Source organism: Oncorhynchus nerka, linkage group LG1 (assembly GCF_034236695.1).
Source record: "Oncorhynchus nerka isolate Pitt River linkage group LG1, Oner_Uvic_2.0, whole genome shotgun sequence".
In the NCBI taxonomy this organism is placed as follows: Eukaryota; Metazoa; Chordata; class Actinopteri; order Salmoniformes; family Salmonidae; genus Oncorhynchus; species Oncorhynchus nerka.
This window is the reverse complement of record NC_088396.1, coordinates 13,558,096-13,585,220: the sequence shown is the minus strand read 5'-3', so window position 1 is coordinate 13,585,220 and position 27,125 is coordinate 13,558,096. Positions and strand designations below refer to the sequence as shown.

Below are 27,125 nucleotides of genomic sequence, written 5' to 3'. Positions count from 1 at the left end.
CTGCTGCTGGGTTGTTGCCCTCCTACGGCCTCCTCCACATCTCCTGATGTACTGGCCTGTCTCCTGGTAGTGCCTCCATGCTCTGGACACTACGCTGACAGACACAGCAAACCTTCTTGCCACAGCTCGCATTGATGTACCATCCTGGATGAGCTGCACTACCTGAGCCACTTGTGTGGGTTGTAGACTCCGTCTCATGCTACCACTAGAGTGAAAGCACCACCAGCATTCAAATGTGACCAAAACATCAGCCAGGAAGCATAGGAACTGAGAAGTGGTCTGTGTTAGCACCTGCAGAACCACTTCTTTATTGGGGGTGTCTTGCTAATTGCCTATAATTTCCACCTGTTGTCTATTCCATTTGCACAACAGCATGTGGAATTTATTGTCGATCAGTGTTGCTTCAGTGTTGTTGGACAGTTTGATTTCACAGAAGTGCGATTGACTTGGAGTTACATTGTTTAAGTGTTCCATTTATTTTTTTGAGCAGTGTAAATAACACCATAAAGGTTATGTAATGAGTAATGTTACCTCGCGTGTCCGCGGTTATAAGGTATATACACATATATTATGCCATACATACAGAAACGTTATAACACGACATACAGAAACTATTTATAACGTAATAAGGCACTTACTTTGATAGAAACGCAGTCTGGATTTGAACCTGGGTGTCTTGTAGTGACACTTCTAGCACTGAGACAGCTGTGGCACTTGGGAGTCATAAGGCCAGGGTAGCTTCAAAATACAACACATGCTAACACTTCTCTGACGCAATTAGCATTGTTTTCCAGAGCTAATAGAGGAATGTAGCTAGCTACCTAAGCATTGAGTATAACACCATAAAAGTTATGAAATGAGTAAAGTTGCCTCGCTTGTCCGTGGTTATAAGAAATATACACACAAATGTTATGCTACAGTAGAAACGACGACACGACATGCAGAAACTATTATAATGTAATAAGGCACTTTGATAGAAATGCACACATTTCAAAGTTATTATTAGTGTGTGTGTGTATGTATGTGTGTGTGTGTGTGACGGGAGATGAGCAAATGTCTGCAGACTTGAACTGCAGATACAATTGGGAAGTGTTTGAGGAATTTTGTTCGGGTCAGAAATGTCCAAAAAATTAATTGGTCTGCAAAAGTAAAAATGACTACTTTTATGTGAATGAATGAGGCGGAACACACCTCAATTCAAACTGTTCTTTGAAAATAATTTTGAAATTGACAAGTTGAAAACAGCCTATAAATGAAAACAGGCTGCGTGCCTTGGTTTGAGGGCAGCGCGGATTAAATGTACTGTTGCGTAACAATCACATTCTGGAATGGAAAGAACGTTCTAACTAGAGGTCGATCGATCAACGGCGATACCGATTACTGGAGGACCATAAAAGCCGATGCTGATTAATCGGCAGATTTTTTATTTTTATATATATATATATATATGTTTTTTTAATGTATTTTTATTTTATTTATTTGTAATAATGACAATTACAACAATACTGAATGAACACTTATTATAATACATCAATAAAATCAATTTAGCCTCAAGTAAATAATGAATCATGTTCAATTTGGTTTAAATAATGCAAAAACAAAGTGTTGGAGAAGAAAGTAAAAGTGCAATATGTTCCATGTAAAATATGTGCCATGTAAGAAAGCTATCGTTTCAGTTCCTTGCTCAGAACATGAGAACATATGAAAGCTGATGGTTCCTTTTAACATGAGTCTTCAATATTTTTTTATAAGATAAGTTTAATGCTAGCTAGCAACTTACCTTGGCTTACTGCATTCGCGTAACTCCTTGTGGAGTGCAACGAGAGCGAGGCAGGTTGTTATTGCTTTGGACTAGTTTAGGTTGCAAGATTGGATCCCCCGAGCTGACAAGGTGAAAATCGGTCGTTCTGCCCCTGAACAAGGCAGTTAACCCACTGTTCCTAGGCCGTCATTGAAAATAAGAATGTGTTCTTAACTGACTTGCCTAGTTAAATAAAGGTGTAAAAAAATAATAATCTGCAACTCGGCGCCCAAAAATACCGATTTCCGATTGTTATGAAAACTTGAAATCGGCCCTAATTAATCGGCCATTCCGATTTAATCAGTCAACCTCTAGTTCTAACATCACGTGCCTAAAAAAAAACAAGCTGGGGTGACCGTTAGAGATATTTGGAACTCACGTATGAAAGGGTTAACTTGTGATTATGTGAAGATTGATTGTTTTTTTTATAAGATAAATTTAATGCTAGCTAGCAACTTACCTTGGCTCCTTGCAGCCACAAGTTCCTTTTTGACGCTGCACTTGCGTAACAGGGTGTCAGCCTGCCACGTAGTTTCCCATTATTTTTATATTATGAAATTTACCAGTAATCCCCAGTCTCATGTTTGTTTACAAGCAAACAACGAGGTGAGACCGGCGTCTTGTGAGTCACTCACTGTTTCGTAGCACACGCCAGGTGATCTAGTGACGGTATGGAATTTAGCTAGATCTCTAATAACTATTCAGTTTGTTTTGTACACTGCTGCTACTCACCGTTTTATTATCTATGCCTAGTCACTTCACCCCTACCCCTAAATTACCTCTAACCTGTACCCCCGCACACCGACTCGATACCGGTACCCCCTGTATATAGGCTCGTTATTGTGTTACTTTTTAATTTACATTTACATTTACATTTAAGTCATTTAGCAGACGCTCTTATCCAGAGCGACTTACAAATTGGTGCGTTCACCTTAAGACATCCAGTGGAACAGCCACTTTACAATAGTGCATCTAAATCTTTTAAGGGGGGTGAGAAGGATTACTTTATCCTATCCTAGGTATTCCTGAAAGAGGTGGGGTTTCAGGTGTCTCCGGAAGGTGGTGATTGACTCCGCTGTCCTGGCGTCGTGAGGGAGTTTGTTCCACCATTGGGGGGCCAGAGCAGCGAACAGTTTTGACTGGGCTGCGCGGGAACTGTACTTCCTCAGTGGTAGGGAGGCGAGCAGGCCAGAGGTGGATGAACGCAGTGCCCTTGTTTGGGTGTAGGGCCTGATCAGAGCCTGGAGGTACTGAGGTGCCGTTCCCCTCACAGCTCCGTAGGCAAGCACCATGGTCTTGTAGCGGATGCGAGCTTCAACTGGAAGCCAGTGGAGAGAGCGGAGGAGCGGGGTGACGTGAGAGAACTTGGGAAGGTTGAACACCAGACGGGCTGCGGCGTTCTGGATGAGTTGTAGGGGTTTAATGGCACAGGCAGGGAGCCCAGCCAACAGCGAGTTGCAGTAATCCAGACGGGAGATGACAAGTGCCTGGATTAGGACCTGCGCTGCTTCCTGTGTGAGGCAGGGTCGTACTCTGCGGATGTTGTAGAGCATGAACCTACAAGAACGGGCCACCGCCTTGATGTTAGTTGAGAACGACAGGGTGTTGTCCAGGATCACGCCAAGGTTCTTAGCGCTCTGGGAGGAGGACACAATGGAGTTGTCAACCGTGATGGTGAGATCATGGAACGGGCAGTCCTTCCCCGGGAGGAAGAGCAGCTCCGTCTTGCCGAGGTTCAGCTTGAGGTGGTGATCCGTCATCCACACTGATATGTCTGCCAGACATGCAGAGATGCGATTCGCCACCTGGTCATCAGAAGGGGGAAAGGAGAAGATTAATTAATAAATAATAAAATTAATTAATTAATTACTAATTTTTTACTTTAGTTTATTTAGTAAATCTTTTCTTAACTCTTCTTGAACTGCACTGTTGGTTAAGGGCTTGTAAGTAAGCATTTCACAGTAAGGTTTCCACTTGTTGTATTCGGCGCATTTGATTTTTGATTTAAAAACTGTTCAGTTAACTGTCTAAAATGTGCTAAGTGATCTCTAGTTGTGCTTTTGGTGATGTCTACTTGATTGAGGACTGAGATATGTGGTTGTCCCATCTAGCTATCTTAAGATGACTGGTACTAACTGTAAGTCGCTCTGGATAAGTCTCTACTAAGTGACTAAAATGTATATGTAAGTGGTTAGCTTCTTGCAATCAAGCCCCTCTTGGTAACACCAGAGGATCCCCTCCTGGATCAAGAGCCTTGCTGTCTAATATTGGTTTTGTGTGTGCAGAAAACTGCGAGGAGAATTTACGAGCTGGGATGTCTGTCCTGCAAATAGTTTTGAAAATAGCTCCCCTTGTGTTCAGTGCCAGTATTACCGAATATCCTGGGATGGCACAAGGTCGGTATGACAATCTGGATACCGACAAAGCCTAGTGTATACATGTCTAGGGTGTATGATTTATGCTCTTATGATGTTAGGCCCGGCACAGTCAAGTCACGCACCAGTGAAGGAGGATATGAGAATGGAAATGGGAATTACTTTTATGTAATAAAATAATATTAACCAGTGGTGTAAAGTAACTAATTAAAAAATACTTTGAAGTACTAATTAAGTAGTTTTTTGGGGGTATCTGTACTCTATTATATATAATTTCGAAAAAATTGTACTTCCTCCACTACAATCCTAAAGAATAAATGTATGTTTTTACTTCTGTACATTTTCCATTAAGTACATTTTGAATACTCAGGCCGGACAGCAATATGGTCCAATTCACGCACCTATCAATATAACGTGTTGTCATCCCCTACTGCCTCTGATCTGGCAGACTCACTAAACACAAATACTGAGTTTCTAAATGTGTTGGAGTGTGCCCCTGGATGTTTAAAAACATAAATAAAAATTGTGCCGTCTGATTTTGTTTAAGGAATTTGATGTATAGCTTTTACTTGTACTCATGTATGACAAATGAGTTATTTTTTGACCACTTTAAGGCGCTTCAGAGAAACGGATAGTAATTTAAGTGCGCATAGAATGGAGTCATGAGCGCATTTCCTTCACAATGGAACAAACGGGTTCATTCTGTTCAGAACAAACCACTGTGTGATGTCGTCCTTGTAACTGTATGTCAAACACGGGGATCATAAACGTTTGTTATTGTAAATGACATGAATATTAGAATATGGAAATGTGAAGCGCATATTTGGACACACGGGTGCGTGGTTTGCTTAGATGACATCAAAGCTCTATTTATTATAATCCTCAACGTCTCAGCTTTCAAAATATATCGCCTACCATTTGATCTACAGCTTTCCCCCACACACAAACAAAACATTTTTGTAAAAGTAGCCCAATTAGCGGGAGGGATGAGGGGCGCGTCTTCTCGTTGTGCTTGGTGCTTACATCTAGAACTGCTGTCAGTTGAATCCCATACAGTGCTGTAAAGTGGAGAACCTGAGCTCTGACATCATGTATAGCATGTTACTGTACAGCAACTGCCGTTTATCAGTGTCCAAATCTGCCATTTTTACCTGTATACGGGGTAGGTGTGTAAAGGTCTACGAGCAGATAATACACTCTGTTGTGATATGGATTGAGAATATCCATTTGAGTGGACTGACTGTACAGTTGAAAGAAAGGAGTACATTGATAGCGGTGTTTCTACTCCCATACCGCTCAACAAAGGCATTCATGCATAATTGTAGACCTGCATTTGCCAGAGTTTGTTTTATTTGCAGGCATGTGGGGTCAGAAACAGTTCCTCCTGCCCTGCTGTGTGTGTGATCCCTGCTCGGCTCTGACTGGGCCTGTGAAAGGATCTTGTTTGAATCGAGCCCTGGTCAAGGACAGAATGTCTGGAGCAGGCTTTGTTATGAGAGTTGCGGAGACTCCGTTATCAATTTGGCTCCATTAATCCAAATTCATTTTTTGCACTCCGATAACTAGCAGCGTCTGCTTGTCTGTGCGATTCACAACATGTTGTGCTGCGATTCCAGATAAACTGTGAGCTTGGGATGGACTCCTCCTCCGTACTCATGAGGGAAGCTGTATGACAGTCACCGCTGTGCTGTCTGCAACCCCCCCCCCCCCGGTCTGGTCTGGGAGGGAAGGAAGGAATGAAAGAGTATCAGGAGAGAGGAATCCTTCCACTGCTACAATGTGTCCAGATTTAGTCTAAACTACAGTACATGGTCTGATTCTGACTTGTATACTGTGTTAGTACAGTTCATGCACTTTTAATGACATATTAATGTACGTAAAGCCGGATAATGTGTTTTCTTGTTGAATTCATTCAAATGTATGCCGTTATCTGCCCATAGAATGTTGTTGATTTAAATCATTTATCGGCCCTTCTGTGAAATAATAATAATAATACTAAAAAAAGAACATCTGGTCTCGTTGTTTCTCTCATAATAAAGGCAGTGTAGTATTTCCTCAGCTGAAGTTGCCTCCTCTGCTTGACACTTTAAGATTAATAGGAGAGTTTTGGCTCAAATGTTGAGCTTTGCCCTGCACTTGGAAAGACAGAAATATGTAGCAGAGCGGTACTGACCTGTGCATGGTGTTGGTGTGCATCTAGCAATGCATTTCTGGTCCCTTTTCGACTGTGACCCATTGTAGGGCCTAGAGCTAATTGTATAACTGTGTTTTATGAAAAGAGCTCTAGCACTGTCGGATGTTTCTAGTTTCGTGTGTCCAAGGACATGTTTCTGCTTTCCTTTTTAATAAAACATAAGAAACACTTGAACACTCCAACAAAAACACCACTTATCATCATTATCAAATTCCCCCCTTTTTTTTTTTATCTCTTCCTTGAACTTTTTATCCAAGTTGAAGCTTATCAGCAGGAACATTTGGCAGAATAGCCAAGGGAGCTAATATAATTGTTTAGCGTTGTCAGAATTAAAAATAGAAGGTTTTGTCAGGGCCCAATCCTCTTTTACCATTGACAAAAAATGTATTGAAATACACAGCAAATATGATGATGTAACTCGTCCTTATCAGACCATTGAGTGACTTTCATTATTACATCATTAACTCTTAATGCATACTGTGTGAGGCTGCTCGTTTCAGAGACTTCTTTGTTCATCCTTACAGTAAAACAGATGTAGATGATGATGAATTGTGGCAATTGTCGCTGTGGGAACAACTTGGCGTAGAGCTATTTTGAAGCCCCCAATTCATACAGTCTTCCAAACTCCTCCTCGCGTCCCCATTCCTCTTTGCCAACCACATATTTTCCTTGCTGTAGTGTCGTATAGATATATCAGCGATGCACTATTGTCCATTGCCTATAGCTGTACTTGACTTACACGCTTTTTACGATACGAAATGTGGAGAAATTTAAATTTGGAAATTCATGTCAAATGTGATTTGCCAGATAGTCTTGTGGACATATTTGCAAATTACATGTATTCTTAAGTTGACAACATTTATACACTTCACATTTGGATTTATTGCAGGAGATTGTAGTACAATGATATTGTTGAATAGACAAACACGTTCTGGTAAGGGGGGGGGGGGGGGGTCAATTCTCCTCCTAAATTACTGGCCATCGACTACGTCACAGTTTTCCCTTTTCAGGCATTTTTTTTTTTTATTTCATGTTGCTTTTGTACCAATGGAAAGATTTTCTCTGAGCTGTTAGAAATGGGCAACTATATTACTATAAATAATACACCTACTCACTTTTGTGTCAATGTTTAATCTTGATTTTTTTTTTTTTTCGTCGTTTTTAGCTTTCTGGCTTTCTCTGAGCTTCTGCATTGTAAACTATAGTCCGTCTTGGAACTATTTTTTTTATCAAGACTTGTTTGTGGCTTGATAAAGTGGCTTTCTTAAAAAAAAAAAAACTTTTTTAGATTTCCAAGGACAAAGGAGGAGTTTCTTGCACAGCGATGACTTCTCTGTCTCACACATTCATTGTGCACGACCTCAGTGTAGAGAGATATACGATACAATGTGCATTCTATAGCATACAGTAGAATCACTTAGAGAAGAATCTTCTGCATATTAAGGTAATATACTAAGTATGACATTGCATGTTTGATTTTTCTGAAATCTTTATAATACCAGTATTTACAACTTCGATATATGGATATGATTTATTTTAGTTGTTGTGTACTGAGGAAAGAAGCATGAACTTCCATGTGAGAAGAGTCACCTTGCCTGCCATTACTCCACTTTGTCTTCAGAAGCGGGTAGGAAACGTGCTTGTAATTTCCCCTTTGCCACACTGTGCATGACTTCTGCTTTCTTTAACTGTCCTAGTAGTGTGTCCGTGTTAAATCGTACAATGGGAATCGACTAAACCACTCTGAAACTAGAAGTGGAAAAACTGTTTATTCATCCACTTTTCTGAACCAGTTTGGCCTGGAGTTCAGAAGAAAAAAAACCTCCAGTCCAGAGATACAGTAGTTTTTATTTCATCCTTTTGGATTGTGCAGTTTCCCATCAGTCATAACATTTGCTTTTTTAATTATTATTATTATTTTTTACATTAAATTCATAGATTTGTCTTCAGTATGTTTTCTCCTTTACTGCTGAGGTACAGTATATGGCAGTCATCGGAGGTTAGCTAGCCTCCTCGTGTGTGTGTGTGTGTGTGTGTGTGTGTGTGTGTGTGTGTGTGTATGTGTATGTGTGTGAGAGACAAGCAGGCCTATAATTTTCACCATGCGCTTCCCTAGATCTTTCTCAGTAGCGTGTCTATAGTAGTAGCTGAATAGAAATGTGATACAATTTTGCAGTCGACGCACTTATTAAAAAGTGAGAGGAATAACCCCCCCCATGGTTGACATTAAAACACAATTTTGTCCACGTATTTCAAAAGACCCTGTGAACTCTGACTTGGACAGCCCAATGCCATGATGATATCACGCCAAGGATACATGTAGAAGTCATTTGGAATAGTTAACATCTGACCGGTTGAAATATGTGTCTGTAACGGTCTATAAAACCTGTTTGGCAAAAATGACACTAGAGTGAGCCATTTCAAGGTTCCACGTGAGCCTGTTGCCTGTTGAACCACTGAGGAGTTCCACTGTTAAATGTGTAAAATGTTTGACCTATGGTTATTTATGGTCCTCCAACATATTCTTGGTTTGGTGTTATGAGTACCCTTTTTAAAATGTGTTGTTAAAATACGTTTTTTTGCATTAATCATGAAATGAAAGGCTTGACATTACGTGGCAGAAACGCAGAATATGCAGCTGCACAATGGTCAACTGAAATGCCTCAAGATGAGAGCAGTAGGGCCAAGCGACTGCATAGGCCCAGGTGTAGCACCTAGGACTGCTGTGTCCAGGCGGGCAGGGAGTTCAAGCATGTTTAGGTGTAGCATGGCTAACTGAGCTTATCCAGTGCTTTTGCTGTAGTGAAGGGCACTGTGGATGTATATGGTTGTTACACACTGAGCTGAGCCCAGGGCTGAGGCCACTGCTGTGGCACTCACAGATAGAGCTGCAGCTGTGGGAGTGGAGTTCAAGGTAAAACTAGCACACGCAAATTAGCAAACCGGTGTCCGCAACCCTGTCCTTGAGATAACGAGGACTTTTATAGCGTTGTTAGCAAAGCATAGACAAATCTATATTTAGGCCAGCCCTTTTGTCTGTCTGGATTTTCCCTCCCTTTTTTGTCTCAATTGGAGACCATGTTCCTTTTCTCCCAGAGTGTCTGTACAATTTGTATGTGCAACCACGTGGCTGTCGGCGGGGAAGGCCGGGGCTAAAAATTTGGGTTGTAGTTTGTACTGGTTCAAAGCTCGTAGCGCTGCGTAGCCCTGTCATCAACCTTATCACTGTTGGCCAACTCTTATCTTATTTCCCTCAGCACTCTCCCATGTCAGTCCCTGCACAGTGTATGTCATTGTGTTAAGTTCCCGCAGTTCCAGAACGACTGACTATCTGAAGTTAAATCGCGAGCACACTTCACATTTACTTTTGGACTGAAATGCACTTTTGGTATTTAGTTGCACAGGCCAGGTCGCCTGCGTGTGCTCTGGACTACTTTTTCACTTCAACTGAGGCATTAAGTAGTCCTTATGTGTTCATCCTCTTTGGATTTGTTGTCATATTTTAGTGTCGTCTTTGAACATGGTATAATGAAGAGAATATTTTTTTTTAAATTGGTAGAAAACTGCAGGTTTTAGACTTTATCTGTCTTTCTAGGAAAGCTTTTTGTAAAGCATCCACAGTAACTATATTAGTGTAATGACACTATCAAAATAAAATAAAAAGGGAATTTGGCAGACGGAAACGGAGCTGTGAAATGAAAGCAGGTGCAGGTGGGCACATGGCGCAGCATGGCTACCTGATGAACGCACCTCTTTGTGCTCATTGATACAGAACGCAGCAGTTCACAGTGGCATTTTATCTGGCTTCGCCGTTCATTTGACTCCTCTTGGACCAAAGTGATTTATCATGGATACCGAGGCCAGTCATTTCAACCCTAGTTGAAACATCCCAGCATGCTCTTAACAATGATCGAATCGATATAGGCGAGAGCCTGGCGTATGTAGATGCTAGTGTGGGCTCAAGTCTGTTGAAGGACTCATTAGAATGAATTATGCACGTTTTTTTTGTTCTTTAGTTGTGAACTTTTTTGCTGTCTGCAATCTTGTATCTCCAGATACAGATTGTGGGACACCGAATGAGGACCGACTCAGCAGATTTTTTTATTGCAGAGTGTTGAATGCATTTTCAAGAACCTCACCAAATATTTGTCCAAAGCTCTCTGAAGTGGGTAAACATAGATATTAGTCAGGAGATATGCACACAGATTATATCTAGCTTTGCGGAACACTCCAAAAAGGACATACAGACCAAATTAATTTTATTGCTAAATATAAAGAGACAGAGTGCTACAGGGAGTATGCACAATGCCTCTAAATGCTAAATGGTATGCAGCAGAATGTGGATATCTGTGCAACAAAGTTCAACGTTCACCTTCTGCTACCATTTCTGTCAAGCCGTCTACGTATACAAATTTTATGCATACGTTCGATAAATCCAACGAATTCGCCACACAGATCGCACTGCAACTGCCTCTGCCATGCAATGCTGTGGGGCAAATGCAGTGTTCCATTGGACATTTTAAAGTACTTCTGGTGTACCAAAACGCAATGTCGGTGTGATCGAGGCGTTAACACTGCAGTACTTTTATAATACATGTGTAGCATTTTCGTGAAGCAATATCTCAAAATGAATACACAAATGTTTCTGTCATCATTCATTTTGGGTGTTTTATTGAAAAAGGTGCACTGTACTGGTAGTCATGTAGAACAGTTTCCAATCAACAAAAATGTTGTAATTCGTGTTGTATTGCACTGGAACAAATGACGACAAACTATAATAAATAAATAAAAGTTGTAATAGGATTCTGATTGGGGTGACAAAACCTTACAAGGCAAAAACCTATAGGATTACTTAAAGTAGTCCATTAAGGACTGATACAAAATATTTTAGGATTGTGAGAATCCTATAGGATCCAATATGATTACTTTTGATTTCCAATCAGGGGGAAAAAGCAGTCTAATAGGATTCTGAAAGAGGTGGAACAAAACCCTACAGGATTCTATTGGAAAAATCGCAAATCCTATATAATTTTTTTTTACTAGGGTTTTCCTATACATATATTAAAATATCTTCCTGACACACAAATCCTAAACCTTGTGTAGTGTAGGATCGTGTCCAGTGCATTTGTGTGGAGGAACTCATGTCAACCCGTCATCTGCAGGAGTAACGCAGTAAAAGCTGTTTCACCCCCTGACAAACCCTGCCCTGTTCCTCCATGAAACACGATCCTTTGGAGATTTGATTTGGCAAATTCTCAGGAAGTGACTTCCACAGAGGGACACAACTAGATTCCTGCCTAGATGTTTTTTTCCACAGCCTGATTTAGAGGCTCCTTCACACAGTTTTCATCTTTTTTTTGTTTCTTTTTTTGTTGTTGCTTTTGTCATTTCTACCGCTGGAAATGCATTGGATGCAATGTAATGTTTTATACAGTAAGTGCTCTGGGCTTTGAGATGATCGTCTTCGGCTTTCTACTTCAACCTCCGTGACTTCAGTGTTACTGCAATGTATGAGATGATTAGTGCGTCATTGTTAGCTTGTCCGTCTGTACTGTACAGACAACTCACCAAAAGGACATTAAAGTAATCCCAGTAATGCAGTCCCTTGGCTTTTGTTAGGTACCCGCAAAGGGGGATCCTTACGTGTTTTTTGGGTCTTGTAAATCTCGGCACTGACATTTTAAAAACGAGATTTTCTTTATTACTTCATTGAGGGGTGACGTCATAGTTGGTGGTTGTGATTCGCTGCGGTCTCCTTAAGGGCGCTGACCCCAGCTCGGCTGGAGCACTGTGGCCTCGTTTCACTCCACAAAAGAGGGCTGGTGCATCCTGCCCCATGATCCGCCTTAAACCAAGGCACAGAGACCCGTGCACACAGAAAGAGGCAGCCAGTTGGTCTTTACTGTGACTCTCTTCCTCCCTTCTCCCCGCCCACCCCTGTCAACTTTAGACGGAGTTGACCCAACTAGCATTACATTTAACCAGCACCTTTGTAATGGCTTTAGAGCTCACGCAGGGCTTTATGCTAAGAACTCAAATTGCCATGGCTGTGTGAATAGGGAGGGGGAGTGAGCCTTTTGACTCTTTTCTCCTCCTCCTCCTGGGCTGTGTGGAGCAGAGCAGGCTGATCCTGGGCTCTTTTACTTGGGGGGGGGGGGGGAAAGGTAGCAGGTGATTGGGCCATAGCCCCAGTGACATATATCTGTGGAGTCAGGAAAACGCTGTGCTCAGAGGCAGCTCTTTCTAATTAGCTCATTTCTGCCCCACTGCAGTAAAGAGAGGAGAAAGAGAGGGAGAGCGGGCTCTACTTTCCGCTTCTCAGCTGATACCGACTCGCTACTCGGCTCTGTTCTGTTCGGCTCTGCACTGTCTGCCTGTCTGATGCATGTTCCTCACTAAAAGCCCGGTTTACAATGCTGTGCACTCAGCCCTATATAGGCTGCAGAGTTCGCTCAAATTCACAGGTCTTGTCTCCCAACCGAAAGGTAAGTTGTGATGTCAGATGATTTGTTAGTAGCTTGTTTTGTGTTAATATTGCATGACTGTTGAGATTCTCTGAGAGCTGTTTAATGCAGAGCTGTAATATACCTGCTGTGAAGAAGGAAAAAGAAGGACAAGGTAATTGGAACAATAGGCTACGCAGTAGGCATGTTGATGTTTGTCTTGTCCTGGAGGCAGGACTGGTCGCTTTCCCATTTTAGATAGGCAGGCTGCAAATTCCAAATAAAAATGTATGAAAACAAAAAATAGTTGGTTTTACGTTTAAGTTAGGGTTAGCAGTGTGGTTAGGGTTAGGTTTAAAATGTTCAGACTTTGTGGCTGTGCCAGCTAGTGCAGAGCTGTCTCCAGAACAAGATTTACGATGGAAAAAATCTAACCTGCACGCAGTAGGCTACTTTGTTAGGGATACATTTATCAACTTTTGGGAGAATTTTGTGCTCTTGTGTGTGGGTTGAATGATTATGGGGTAGAATTATCGTGGACTTTGACAAAGATGAGATTTGACATGCCTAATATCCTATAAAGCTTGGAGAACATTTTGAAAATCGCATGTGTTTGAAATTTTCTGACCACTATTTCTTGCCTAGTTGGTTATTTGTAAAATTTGATGTATATTTAATGTACGTTTTTATTTAATGTACATATGTGGTATGTATTTTAAATGTACATATAAAGCAAGCTCTGAACTTTTCTGATACATATGTTGTTCAAGTCAATGTGTTTTGTTTCGCTGCAGGTAATCAAAGTGTATAATGAGGACAATACAAGTCGAACAGTAGAGGTTCCCACTGACATCACAGCCCGGGACATATGCCAGCTGTTTGTCCTGAAGAATCACTGCATTGACGACCACAGCTGGACTCTGTTTGAGCATCTCACCCATCTAAGCATAGGTAAGAATTCAATTCAAAACGACTTTATTTATCCCACCAGGGGCAATTAAGACAAAGCCGTTTTACAAGAACAGTATCAAATAGACACAAAATCGTCTATGTAAAAAAAGTGTATACAACCTTAGATTACTGCGTAATAGTGATGAGGATGTGCACAAGATTCGGTCTAGTGAGTGCATAACCCTAAACCGGATACAGTTTATTTTGATTTTTTTATTCTTTCTGTGGCACACTGCAGTGTGATTCTGCTCTTTGGAAAGATACCACCAAGTTGATCAGCAAGGAGTTAATCGAACAGCAACGGTGACTCCAATCTTCCTACAGGTGTAGCCTTACCATTTCTCAGCAGCTTACATTGCACAATTTATCCATCTGTTCTGTTCATTATTTCATTGAGTCTTGAAAGCATTGAATTTGCTGGAAATGTGCTGTTATCATTCAACCAGTTTAGTAAGGTGTGTCCTAAAGTCTGCAGTGTTGCTCTGAGTCTCTCCTTTTCTCCTTGACTTTATTGGCATGACTGTAATGTGGAATTATATTTTTTTTAAGTGTTCATTTCAGATGATCATGTTCATGAGCTGATGGCAAAGATCCCAGAAATGTTCCATATGCACAAAAAGCTTATTTCGGTCAAATTGTGTGCACAGATTTGTTTACTTCCCTTTTAGTGAGCATTTATCCTTTGCCAAGATAATTCATCCACCTGACTGGTGTCGCATATCAAGAAGCTGATTAAATGGCATGATTATTACACAGGTACACCTTGTGCTGGACATAATAAAAGGCCACTCTAAAATGTGCAATTTTGTCAGACAACACAGTGCTGCAGATGTCTCAAGTTTTGAGGGAGCGCACAATTGGCATGCTGACTGCAGGAATGTCCAACAGAGCTTTTGCCAGAGAATTGAATATTAATTTCTCCACCATAAGCTTCCTCCAACGTCGTTTTAGAGAATTTACCAGTACGTCCAACCGGCCTCACAACCGCAGACCACGTGTAACAACACCAGGACCTCAACATCCGGCTTCCCCACCTACGAGATTGTCTGAGACCAGGCTCCCGGACAGCTGATGAAACTGTGGGTTTGCACAACCAAAGAATTTCTGCACAGTCTCGGGAAGCTCATCTGCGTGGTTGTCGTCCTCACCAGGGTCTTAACCTGACTGCAGTTCGGCGTCGTAACCAACTTCAGTCAGCAAATGCTCACCTTCGATGGCCACTGGCACATAGGAGAAGTGTGCTCTTCACGGATAAATCCTGATTTTAACTGTACCGGGCAGATGGCAGACAGCATTTATGGCGTTGTGTGGGCGAGCGGTTTGCTGATTTCAATGTTGTGAACAGGTGGTGGGGTTATGGTATGGGCAGGCATAAGCTATGGACAACAAACACAATTGCATTTTATCGATGATATTTTGAAATCGCAGAGATACTGTGACGAGATCCTGAGGCCCATTGTCGTTCCATTCATCCGCTGCCATCACCTCATTCAGCATGATAATGCACGGCCCCATGTCGCAAGGATCTGTACATAATTCCTGGAAGCTGAAAATGTCCCAGTTCTTCCATGGCCTGCATACTCACCAGACATGTCACCCATTGAGGATGTTTGGGATGCTCTGGATCATCGTGTACGACAGCGTGTTCCAGTTTCCGCAATATCCAGCAACTTTCCAAAGGCCACAATCGACAGCCTTAAGTCAATATGAAGAAGATGTATCGCGCTGCATGAGGCAAATGGTGGATACACCAGATACTGACTGGTTTTCTGATCCACGCCCCTATGTCTTTTTTTTTAGGCATCTGTATTCCCAGAAATCCATAGATTAGGCCCTTATGAATTTGTTTCAATTGACTGATTTCCTTATTTGAACTGTTACTCAGTCAAATCTTTGTTGCATTTATATTTTTTGTTTCGGTGTATGCAGAAAAGATTCAATTAATCCCTAAATGCAAATGACCCTTTGGAAAAGAAACTTGTGAAAAGAATGTCAGCTAAAACACAACCTCTTTTATTCCAATAGTCAATTGTTTCCTGTTGATGAAGCATTGAGCTAACAGGCTCCTAACTGTTGTCATTATAAAGAAGCCGTAAAACTATAAAGAACTAGGGTTCCAAAGTGCCCGTGTTTTCTGGAAATCCCGGTGGGTGGATTCCTTGATTTCCTGCTCATTCACTCTTAAATCCAGGCATATTCTAACCTGGGTTTCTGGAAAACCTGTTAACTAGTATTTTGCAACCCTGTAAAGAACCTTACATATGACTACATTGCAAGGCATCTCAGCATCTTTTGTGCCATGTTATATCATACTGACATAAAATATTGCTTTTGTCCCCCAAATGGCACCCTATTCCCTAATATAGTGCACTACTTTTGACCAGAGCCCTATGTGCCATTTGGGATAGACTAATTAGTTCCTCTCGACCTTTTAGAGCCCTTTGAACCTCTAACAATCTCTGGCCTGATTCACTCATCTTGGTCAAGCCAAATAAAGCTTGCACTTCAAACTACTTCTATAACAGAAGCACATCTGCTTTCACTGAGTTTGTAGTGAAGTGCTACTCGACTTAGATGTACAATTTTTGCATTATTCATTCTCTAAGCCCTTTCAGCACTTAATGCAGTGCTTATGTGGCGATGAAATTATACCTTTTTTTTCCTTCTCTAACGATACTAGACAGCCATTGCTTTATTGGCTGTAATAGACCCTGACTAGGATTTGGGTCTGATGACCATGCGGCAGCCCACCTTGCCCCGGCTGTGGTTATACTATGGGAATTACTCAGCCTCAAATGGCTGTGCAGCATTCCAGATGAATGGAAAAACCGCTGCTTTCCATTGGAACCATCAATATGCATTTGAGGTTCAAAGGATGAGTAAAGTTCGATAACTTGAAATAATAAATATAGCTGTGATCAACAATGAACGGGGTTCACAGGATGACCGAAGTTGCACATGATCCGTTGGATAACAAAGTTCGTACATGAGAGATTGCTATCTTCCTTTATGTACAATCAGCATGACCATGTTTATCTCTCAATACCACAAGGATGAGACAAGTGACGTTAAGTCTAGTGCTGTAGGTTGCATCTTTGAATGCAGCAGGTCATTATTTTTAAGTGCATTACTTAATGTATTGAGTTCACACGTGTGTGTGTGTGTGTGTGTGTGTGTGTGTGTGTGTGTGTGTGTGTGTGTGTGTGTGTGTGTGTGTGTGTGTGTGTGTATATATCTCGACCGATTATGATTTTTCAATGCCGGTACCGATTTATTGGAGGACCAAAAAAAGCCGATGCCGATTTTTTTTACTTAAAAAAAAAACTTATTTGTAATAATGACAATTACAACAATACTGAATGAACACTTATTTTAACTTAATATAATACATCAATAAAATCAATTTAGCCTCAAATAAATAATGAAACATGTTCAATTTGGTTTAAATAATGCAAAAACAGTGTTGGAGAAGAAAGTAAAAGTGCAATATGTGACATGTAAGAAAGCTAACGTTTAAGTTCCTTGCTCAGAACATGAGAACATATGAAAGCTGATGGTTCCTTTTAACATGAGTCTTCAATATTCCCAGGTAAGAGGTTTTAGGTTGTAGGACTATTTCTCTCTTTACCATTTGTATTTCATATACCTTTGACTATTGGGTGTTCTTATAGGCAGTTTAGTATTGCCAGTGTAACAGTATAGCTTCCGTCCCTCTCCTCGCTCCTACCTGGGCTCAAACCAGGAACACATCGACAACAGCCACCCTCTAAGCAGCGTTACCCATGCAGAGCAAAGGGAACAACCACTCCAAGTCTCAGAGCGAGTGACGTTTGAAACGCTATTAGCGCGCTCCCCGCTAACTAGCTAGCCATTTCACATCGGTTACACCAGCCTAATCTTGGGAGTTGATAGGCTTGAAGTCATAAACAGCGCAATATCATCAACCATGTGTAGTTATAACTAGTGATTATGATTGATTGTTTTTTACAAGATAAGTTTAATGCTAGCTAGCAACTTACCTTGGCTTCTTACTGCATTCGCGTAACAGGCAGGCTCCTCGTGAGGCAGGTGGTTAGAGCGTTGGACTAGTTAACCGTAAGGTTGCAAGATTGAATCCCTGAGCTAACGATGTAAAAATCTGTCGTTCTGCCCCTGGACAAGGCAGTTAACCCACCGTTCCTAGGCCGTCATTGAAATTAAGAATAGCGGAACCCCTCGCCAACAGCCAATGAAATTGCAGGGCGCCAAATACAAATCAACAGAAATCTCATAAATCAAATTTCTCAAACATATACAAGTATTAGGCACTATTTTAAAGGTAACTTTCTCGTTAATCCAGCCACAGTGTCTGATTTAAAAAATGCTTACAGTGAAAGCTCACTGGTCACCACCAACTCACAGAAAAACCCAGCCATTTTCCAGCCAAAGAGAGGAGTCACAAAAAGCACAAATAGAGAAAATGAATCACTATCCTTTGATCTTCATTAGATGACACTCATAGGACTTCATGTTACACAATACATGTATGTTTTGTTCGATAAAGTGCATATTTATATCAAAAAAATCTAATTTTACATTGGCGCGTTACGTTCAGTAGTTCTAAAACATAAGGTGACTGTGCAGAGAGCCACATGAATTCACAGAAATACTCATTATAAATTTTGATTAAAATTCTAGTGCTATGCATGGAACTTTAGATACACTTCTCCTTAATGCAACCGCTGTGTCAGATTTTTTTTTTTAATGACGGAAAAAGCATAATCTGAGAACATCGCTCGGAGCCCAAACCAGCCAGAGAAATATCCACCATGTTGGGTAGTCGACATATTCATAAATAGCATTATAAATATTCACTTACCTTTGATCTTCATCAGAATGCACTCCCAGGAATCACAGTTCCACAATAAATGCTTGTTTTGTTCGATAATGTCCATTTATGTCCATTTATGTCCAATAGCTTCTTTTGTTAGGGCGTTTGGTAAACAAATCCAAAAGAGCGATCTGGTCCAGTCGGACGAAACGTTCAAAAAGTTATATTACAGGTCGAAGAAACTCGTCAAACTAAGTATAGAATCAATCTTTAGGATGTTTTTATTATAAAAGTTCAATAATGTTCCAACCGGAGAATTCCATTGTCTGTAGAAAAGCCATGGAACGAGCTAACTCTCTCGTGACTGCGCGTCATGAGGCTGTGACACTCTGCCAGACCACTGACTCAAAGAGCTCTCATCCGGTCCCACTTCACAGTAAAGCCTCATTCAAGTTTCTAAAGACGGTTGACATCTAGTGGAAGCCTTAGGAAGTGCATCCCACTGTATTCGATAGGGCTGAGTTCAAAAACTACAAACCTCAGTGTGTGTGTGTGTGTGTATATGTATATATATATATATATATATAATCACAATGTTTTAACAGATTTTAAGCATTAGTGTTACATATGCAAATAATTATTTGACTAAGTTTAGGCATGTACCATGGACTTACGTTCCATATTTTAGTGTCATTTGGACTTATGCTTCATGACATTTTTTTACTGTCTTTTTTGTGCATATTTTAGCGCATGCTCATATTTATCTACTGGTATAGTGTGGCCATCCTTTCAATGCATCAACATTTGGAGTGAATCAGGTTTTTTATAGAATGGGTGGTTTGGAATTCCCATTGTTAGTCTCATGCCCATGACATACTAGACAAAATTGTACACTGAGTGTACAAAACATTAAGAACTCTTTCCATGACAGACTGGCCAGTTGAAGGCAGGTGAAAGCCATGATCCCTTATTGATGTCACTTGTTAAATCCACTTCAATGAGTGTAGATAAAGGGGAGGAGACTGGTTAAAGAAGGATTTTTAAGCCTTGAGACAATTGAGACATGGATTGTGTATGTGCCATTGAGGTTGAATAGGCAAGACAAAAGATTTAAGTGCCTTTGAACGGGATATGCTAATAGGTGCCAGGCGCACTGGTTTGAGTGTGTCAAGAACTGCAATGCTGCAGGGTTTTTCACGCTCAACAGTTTCTCGTGTGTACCAAGAATGGTCCACCACCCAAATGACATCCAGCCAACTTGACACAACTGTAGGAAGCAATGGAGTCAAGATGGGCCAACATCCCTGTGGAACGCTTTCGACACCTTCTACAGAGTCCTTGCCCCAATGAGTTGAGGCTGTTCTGAGGGCAAAGGGGGAGGTGGAAACATACACATGGCCACATTCATAAAAAGTGGCATTGTTTGTCGTTACCTAGCAATGCTACTTTTACAGATCCACTGCCTCATCTGCCCAGCCATGCAACTTATAAACTTGATCTCCACTGTAAAAGCATCTAGGCGTTCTCTCCGACATTTCAAATATTGAAATGAGATCTCCACTGTGTCCCAAAATAATGTTGTCAGGACAAGATAGACAGGCAGCTTTCCTCAGCCAGTAGAAATTATGAATATGCATAATTTTATGGATATATATATATAAATTAAATGTCAATAGAGAAAGAGGCCAAATGAAATGCAGCTAGTTTGCGGTCTTTCTAACTGAAGTGATTGTGTTAGCTGTGTAATTGGCTTGCTAGCAAGGGGGAGGGGGAAGAGCCTCCAAAGCAACCATTTTTGTTTGCCATGGCAACCTGCAAAGTTATGGAACTATCAACCAGCGCTTGGGTAGTTTTTGACAGTCAATTTGAATAGAACTAGCGACCAGAGAAGCCTCAAAAATTGCACTTGACTACCAGTGTTAGTGAATGTAGCATCACGCTTTGTTGAAATAGGTGGTTTGAGAAAGAATCTTTCTTATTAATCCTGGCTACCCATTGTATAACCACAATAATACACCCGAGTCCATGTGTTAGACCACATCACAGCCATGATAAAAAATGTTATAAGTCACTCAGCAAAAAATGCCATAAGACATGGCCTCGTATTATTGCTTAATTAGTCCTTGAGAATAATTTGTATGATTTATTTTAAGCATTAGTGCCATATTGTCAAAGTGAATTCTTTATTAGTTTCCTTATTTTTAAAGTTATCCATGCCAAATTTAAATCATCTTATCAGGGTAATGTCTTTGATAACCCTAAAACGATTCAAGTTGATAGGTCATTGTGGATTGGATTTACAGTGGATCCGATTTCCTGATTCATCAATAACTCAGCTGTCTCTTAACCAATCCCTTAGCTTTTGTCAAACTCATTTAAGAGATGTACCATGGGTCTACATTGGCGTTATTTGAACTTATGGTTCATGAGAATACGTCTAAGATGGAGGAAAATCTCTCCCAATTTACCTTATGGGTCCTTGAGGCAAATTTGTTCAGCATGAGGAAAGACACCTACATACACATTTCGACGTCTCTAGGTCAAACGAGGCGATGGATATGAGGGTTTTAAGTAAGACTGCTTATAACAATAGGTGCCTTTTTAATTTATTTTTTACGAAGTTACTCATGGCCTCTTGTTTTGGTGTGCCAAATTAGAACAAAAGTTACCAATCTATGCTTGATTTATTTGAACATGTCAAGAAAAAAAAAGAGCTAAATTCAGACAATGTGTTTGTTGTCGTTGCTGTGAACTTCTAATAACACCCACAGGGCCAGGACTCGTACTGTAACTCCCACCTTAAGTTATTTATTAATCTATCTCTTGATAAAGTGTTAATAATCAATCTTCACGGTGTAACATTTTTATATGTAGAAAAACACATGTCCTGCTGTGACACAGGTCTGATTTGTACTAAAATGTGTTTATATTGCTGTTATGATTAATTATGAACAAATAACCACTAATGTACTGTATGTGTAACGTGGTTAATTATGTTTCCACTTGCCACTGCATAAATGTGTATTTTAATGTTTTGTGTATTCTAATTGGTTGGTTTAAGTTAGATTGTCAATAAGAGGTAATGCCATTGGCTACGCTTGCAGATGGGGGGAGATTGCAAACATCAATTATTCCCAGTCTGATATTGGACATGCAAGCGGTAGGTCACATTCTGAAATACTGTATTATATTTAAGCAATTAGGCCCAAGAGGGTGTGGTACAGTGCATTCGGGGAAAGTATTCAGACCCCTTGACTTTTCCACATTCTGTTACGTTGCAGCCTTATTCTAAAATTGATTAAATCATTTTTTTAATCATCAATCTACACACAATACACCATAATGACAAAGCAAAAACAGGTTTGTAGAATTTTTTTGCACTTTATCAACAAAAACGGAAATATGACATTTACATAGGTATTCAGATCCTTTACTTAGTACTTTGTTGAAGCACCTTTGGCAGCGATACAGCCTCGAGTCTTCTTGGGTATGATGCTACAAGCTTGGCACACCTGTATTTGGGGAGTTTCTCCCATTTATTTTCTGTAGATCCTCTCAAGCTCTGTCAGGTTAGATGGGGAGCATCGCTGCACAGATATTTTCAAGTCTTTCGATGTTAAGAATGATGGAGGCCACTGTGTTTTGGGGACCTTCAATGCTGCAGAAATGTTTTTGTGCCTTGACACAATCCTGTCTCTGAGCTTACCAGAGAATTCCTTTGACCTCATGGCTTTGTTTTTGTTCTGACATGCACTGTCAACTATGGGAGCTTTTATATACAGTACCAGTCAAACGTTTGGACACACCTACTCATTAAATTATTTTTATTTTTTGGTACTATTTTCATTCTAGACAAACTATGAAATAACACACATGGAATCATGTAGTAACCAAAAAAGTGTTAAACAAAACAAAATATATTTGAGATTCTTCAAAGTAGCCACCCTTTGCCTTGACAGCTTTGTACACTCTTGTCATTCTCTCGACCAGCTTCAACTGGAATGCTTTTCGAACAGTCTTGAAGGATTTCCCCCATATGCTGAGCACTTGTTGGCTGCTTTTCCTTCACTTTGCGGTCCAACTCATCCTAAACCATCTCAACTGGGTTGAGGTTGGGTGATTGTGGAGGCTAGGTCATCTGATGCTTCACTCAATCACTCTCCTTGTTGGTCAAATAGCCCTTACCCAGCCTGGATGTGTGTTGGGTCATTGTCCTGTTGAAAAACAAATGATAGTCACACTCAGCACAAACCAGATGGGATGGCATATCGCTGCAGAATGCTTTTGACTGATACTGTAGACAAGTGTATGCCTTTCCAAATCATGTCCCATGAATTGAATTTACCACAGGTGGACTCCAATCACGTTGTAGAAACATCTGAAGGATGATCGATGGAAACAGGAGGCACATGAGCTCAATTTCAGGTCTAATAGCAAAAGGTCTGAATTCTTATGTAAATAAGGTATGTTTGTGCACGTTCAAGACCCGAAAAAAACATTTAAGGTACGGAGAACAGTAGAAACATTGTGGAGCAATGGATGGTCCCATTCAAAGTTATCAATCCCTCACCGAAGCCAGTAACAGTGAGACGCAATGCCAAGATAGCTGAGGTTTTTCCCTGTATGGCATTGGAGGACATTGCCACTGACTACTTGGAGGGGCCCGCTGTCCCTCCAGTCTCCCTGGGGCAGCAGGTGGACAAGATGGATGACAACCCCAACTGTGGCAGTGCTAGTGCAGATAGCTTGACTATTGACAGTGACATCAAGCTGCACAGAGCAACAAGTGAGGTGCTGCAGGAGTTGGGGCTAGGTGACATTGAGTCCACTCCGTTGTCGCCGCAGTATAAGGCCAAGCTAGTTAAGCTTATAGACCACTACGAGTCCATGTTCTCAGGGCACAAGCTAGAAGGCTGCTGGCTATGTACATCACCTCCAGAATCGGTGACGACAAGCCGCTCAGTCTGCCTTACCTTAGGCTCTCCCCCAACCACTATGACCAGCTCAGACGGGCCTTGGATGAGATGGAGGAGCGAGGGATAGTCGAGAAGTCCCGCAGTGAGTACGCCCCCCTACTCATGGTGTTCTGGAAGAAGTCCGGTGACCTGAGACTGTGCAGTCTTCTGATGGCTTAATGATCGCACCATCCACGATGCTCACTCTCTGCCTCACCAAGCGTTGGCCCTGGGTATAAGGCCTTCTCCACTATGGATTTGACCTCTGGCTACTACAATTTAGAGGTACATGTGGACGACAAGAAATTCACAGCCTTTACTTCCCCTTTTGGCATATATGAGTATTACCATCTCCCACAAGGCCTCTGCCAGAACTTGGATTGAAGTGCTGGGACAGACTCCATGCCATGGGAAAGGCAAGAAGAAGCGAAAAATACATGGAAATCGCACAGCAGCAGACTGGACAGAAGAGTGCAAACAGGCCTTCAGTCAGTTAAAACAAACCCTCCTCGATCAGGTCATGCTAGCCCACTCTGATTTTCAACAGTCCTGACGCTGCCTTGGAGACACCTGATACAGGAGACGGTGAGGATCAGAGTAAGGAGACGGAGGCCTCATCCATGAATGACATACTGGACATGGGCGAGAGGACTAGTGGGTGGGTATCAGCGCTGACCACTGAAGAGGAGATCCCGGACACGCAGAAAGATGTGCCACTGGTAGGTGACCATCGGAACACACCACATTCTGAGGGTGCCGCAAGCGTGTCAGAGCTGACCTTTTAGAAGATAAAGGTCAGAACCCTCTGAAGAGGAAAGTCATTCTGAAGACTCCGCTGGGGCCACAGGCTCCAACAACTGTAGCAGAACCCTTGACCTGTGGACAGTGACCCCCCCTATGGTGGTTGTAGTCGAACAGGATGACTGTAATGATAGGGGTTGGTTCAAATGAGGAAACCACCAGTGAGCCTCATATACTGAGTGAGCCTCAGATACTGAGGGTGTTTCATAATGAGTTCATCAGAGTACCTGTGTGGGTATAGGATGGGACTTGAGGTTAGCTTTTAGATTAATTCTAGGTCTTAAGGTCCCTCCCAAAAAGTATTGCTTTCAGGATGGCCCTACGGGGTTAATGGGTCAGAGGTCAAGTAGGCCCAGGTTTTGCTTTTCTTTCGATGAGGTAACCATTTGTCACTGAGTGTACTTAACACGTAACCTGCATGTTTGCCAATGGGGTCTATTAATTTATTTTTAATTAGACTTTTATTTAACTAGTTCACCTAATTCCCTTTAGAGAATAGTCTATAGACTGGAATATTTGGTGACATTGCAAGGTATTGCGTTCCTCATATTTTGTTTATAGTGTGCAAGTGGAATTCGGCAGAGGAGAATATAACGTGGTTAATTATGTTTCCATTTGCCACTGCAGAAATGTGTATTTAATGTTTATGTATTCTAATTGGTTGGTTTAACTCAGATGTCAATACAAGGTAAAGTCATTGGCTATGCTTGCACATAGGGGGAGATTGTGAACGTACATTCCTCTGTCTGTTATTGACATGCAAGCAGTAGGTCACGTTCTGAAACACTGTATTTTAATTTATTAACTGGGTGGTTTGAGCCCTGAATGCTGATTTGGCTGACAGCCGTGGTATATCAGACCGTATACCACAGGTACTACAAAATATTTATTTTAACTGCTCTAATTACGTTGGTAACCAGGTTATAATAGCAATAAGGCACTTCGGAGGATTGTGTGATATGGCCAATATACCACACCGCCTCAAGCCTTATTGCTTAATAAATGTACAATGTGTACGAGTTCACTATGTACATGTCCTGATGTTGGGGGCTTCCTGGATGTGTTTTTGTATGTTATTGCTGTAAGAGCATGTTAGCTTCCATGCTCTAAATGTAATGGTCACATTAGCCCCTGCTAAACCACTTATGTCCATGCTAACAGGCTAATCACGAATCTACAGCCATCGACATTCTGTTGTCCTGCACGTCTGCACATCTGATGCGCTTTCTTATGTCTATCGTCTGGAACTTACATTTATTGTATTTTGTACAATTTTCGCAATTGTTATGTTTGATTTAAAAAATTTAAAAATACCCAGTCTGATATTGACATTCAAGCGAGTAAACACCAATCAACTGGGATTGCTGGCTGGACAGTCCTTTCTTTAAAAACACAACGCAAGAGTTAGGAAGTACGATCACATTTGTTAACACTGGTGCCGAGACCAGTCGTGCTTGTGTCCGCTGGACAGCTGTTACATATGATCACAACTATATGTTTGAGCGGATAACCTTACTTTGAACCTTGATGATGCATTATGGTATTGTGACAAGGAACATGGACGGATGCTGTAGGTTTGACTAACTTGACCTTTCTCACTTTCCCCTCTGTCCATGTCTTTGTCTTTTTGTGGTCTCTACATTTTGACATTTCTTTCTCCTGTATCCACCAGAAAGAATCATAGAAGACCATGAATCTGTTATGGAGGTGCTGTCTGGTTGGGCCATGGACACAGACAGTCGGTTATATTTCCGGAAGAACTATGCCAAATATGAATTCTTCAATAAACCGCTGGTAAGATTGAGGGTGTGATATTAGCAAAGAAATGGTGTACTCATGTAAACATTATCGTGCCTGTTATCTTAATGCACTCGGCTAAACCAGTAGGTATTAGTTGATATAAAGAGCATGTGTGTTGTTATGACTGATGTTGTTTTCATGTTGATAGGATTTTTTCCCAGATCACATGGTGTCCATATCAAGTGAAACCAACGGGATGATGAATCATTCTCAGCTAATACAGGTATCCTTCAAGCTACATTCTACATGTACATTATCTTCACTTTAAAAGGGACAGAGTTTTGGGGCCAGTTTCCTGGACACGGATTAAGCCAAGTCCTGGACTGACAAGCCCTTTTCAAAAGAGATTCTTCAGCTGGTTTGCTTGCAAGTCCAAGACCAGGCTTAATCTGTGTCCAGGAAACAGCCCTTCAGTGGTGCTGCTAAAGTATTTACGAACTGCTTTCTGTCAAAACAGACTTTTCTCAACTCAAGCACTTGTCCAGAGATCCATGGGCACCTCCATGCCAAAGAACAAGGCAGGAAGTCTTGGAAGAAGTTCTACTTTGTCTTGAGGAGGTCAGGTCTCTACTTCTCCAACAAGGGGACATCAAAGGTCCGTCAATGTCATTGATACATTAGTGTGCATTCAGATGTTTCCTAAGTAACTGTCAAGTTTTCCAGTTTTCAATAAAACATGAATTCATTACAATATGAATGGAATAGATTTCCTTCCCAAAATAATGATGTTAAAAAGCAAAAAGTATGTTTTTGCAAAAAGCAACTAGATTTCAGGAGATAATTGAACTTGTTTTTTTGCTGGCTGCTCTATGGGATCATTTGATAACTCTGTGCCAATGTGCCAGAGTGGTGTGGTGTGGTGTACAGTAGGGGACTAGCTCGCTCTTGTCTCCTGGCTGCTTTGTGTAACTGGTTGAGCTAGATTTCCCCTAGCTCAGCTGGCATGCCACTGCCAGGGACTGAGCCCTCAACACCCACCACTGACAGGTGAGGCT

The 27,125-nt window shown here is 41.2% G+C and overlaps 1 protein-coding gene across 5 annotated transcripts in view; it reads left to right on the top strand.

The window, feature by feature from the left end:
* The window catches only part of LOC115144207 (growth factor receptor-bound protein 14-like), a 65,700-nt gene that overhangs the window by 32,681 nt on the left and 5,894 nt on the right, over window positions 1-27,125 (top strand). For 3 of the 5 annotated variants that reach the window (XM_029685180.2, XM_029685097.2, XM_065005805.1), the window contains 4 exons: window positions 13,608-13,764; window positions 26,003-26,124; window positions 26,279-26,353; window positions 26,588-26,725. In XM_029685180.2, coding sequence (XP_029541040.1) covers window positions 13,608-13,764; window positions 26,003-26,124; window positions 26,279-26,353; window positions 26,588-26,725 — 492 coding nt within the window. Of the gene's footprint in view, window positions 1-7,608; window positions 7,815-7,910; window positions 7,998-11,401; window positions 12,856-13,607; window positions 13,765-26,002; window positions 26,125-26,278; window positions 26,354-26,587; window positions 26,726-27,125 lie in introns of those variants that run through there. The other 2 variants (XM_029685342.2, XM_029685260.2) reach the window with 2 other exon arrangements.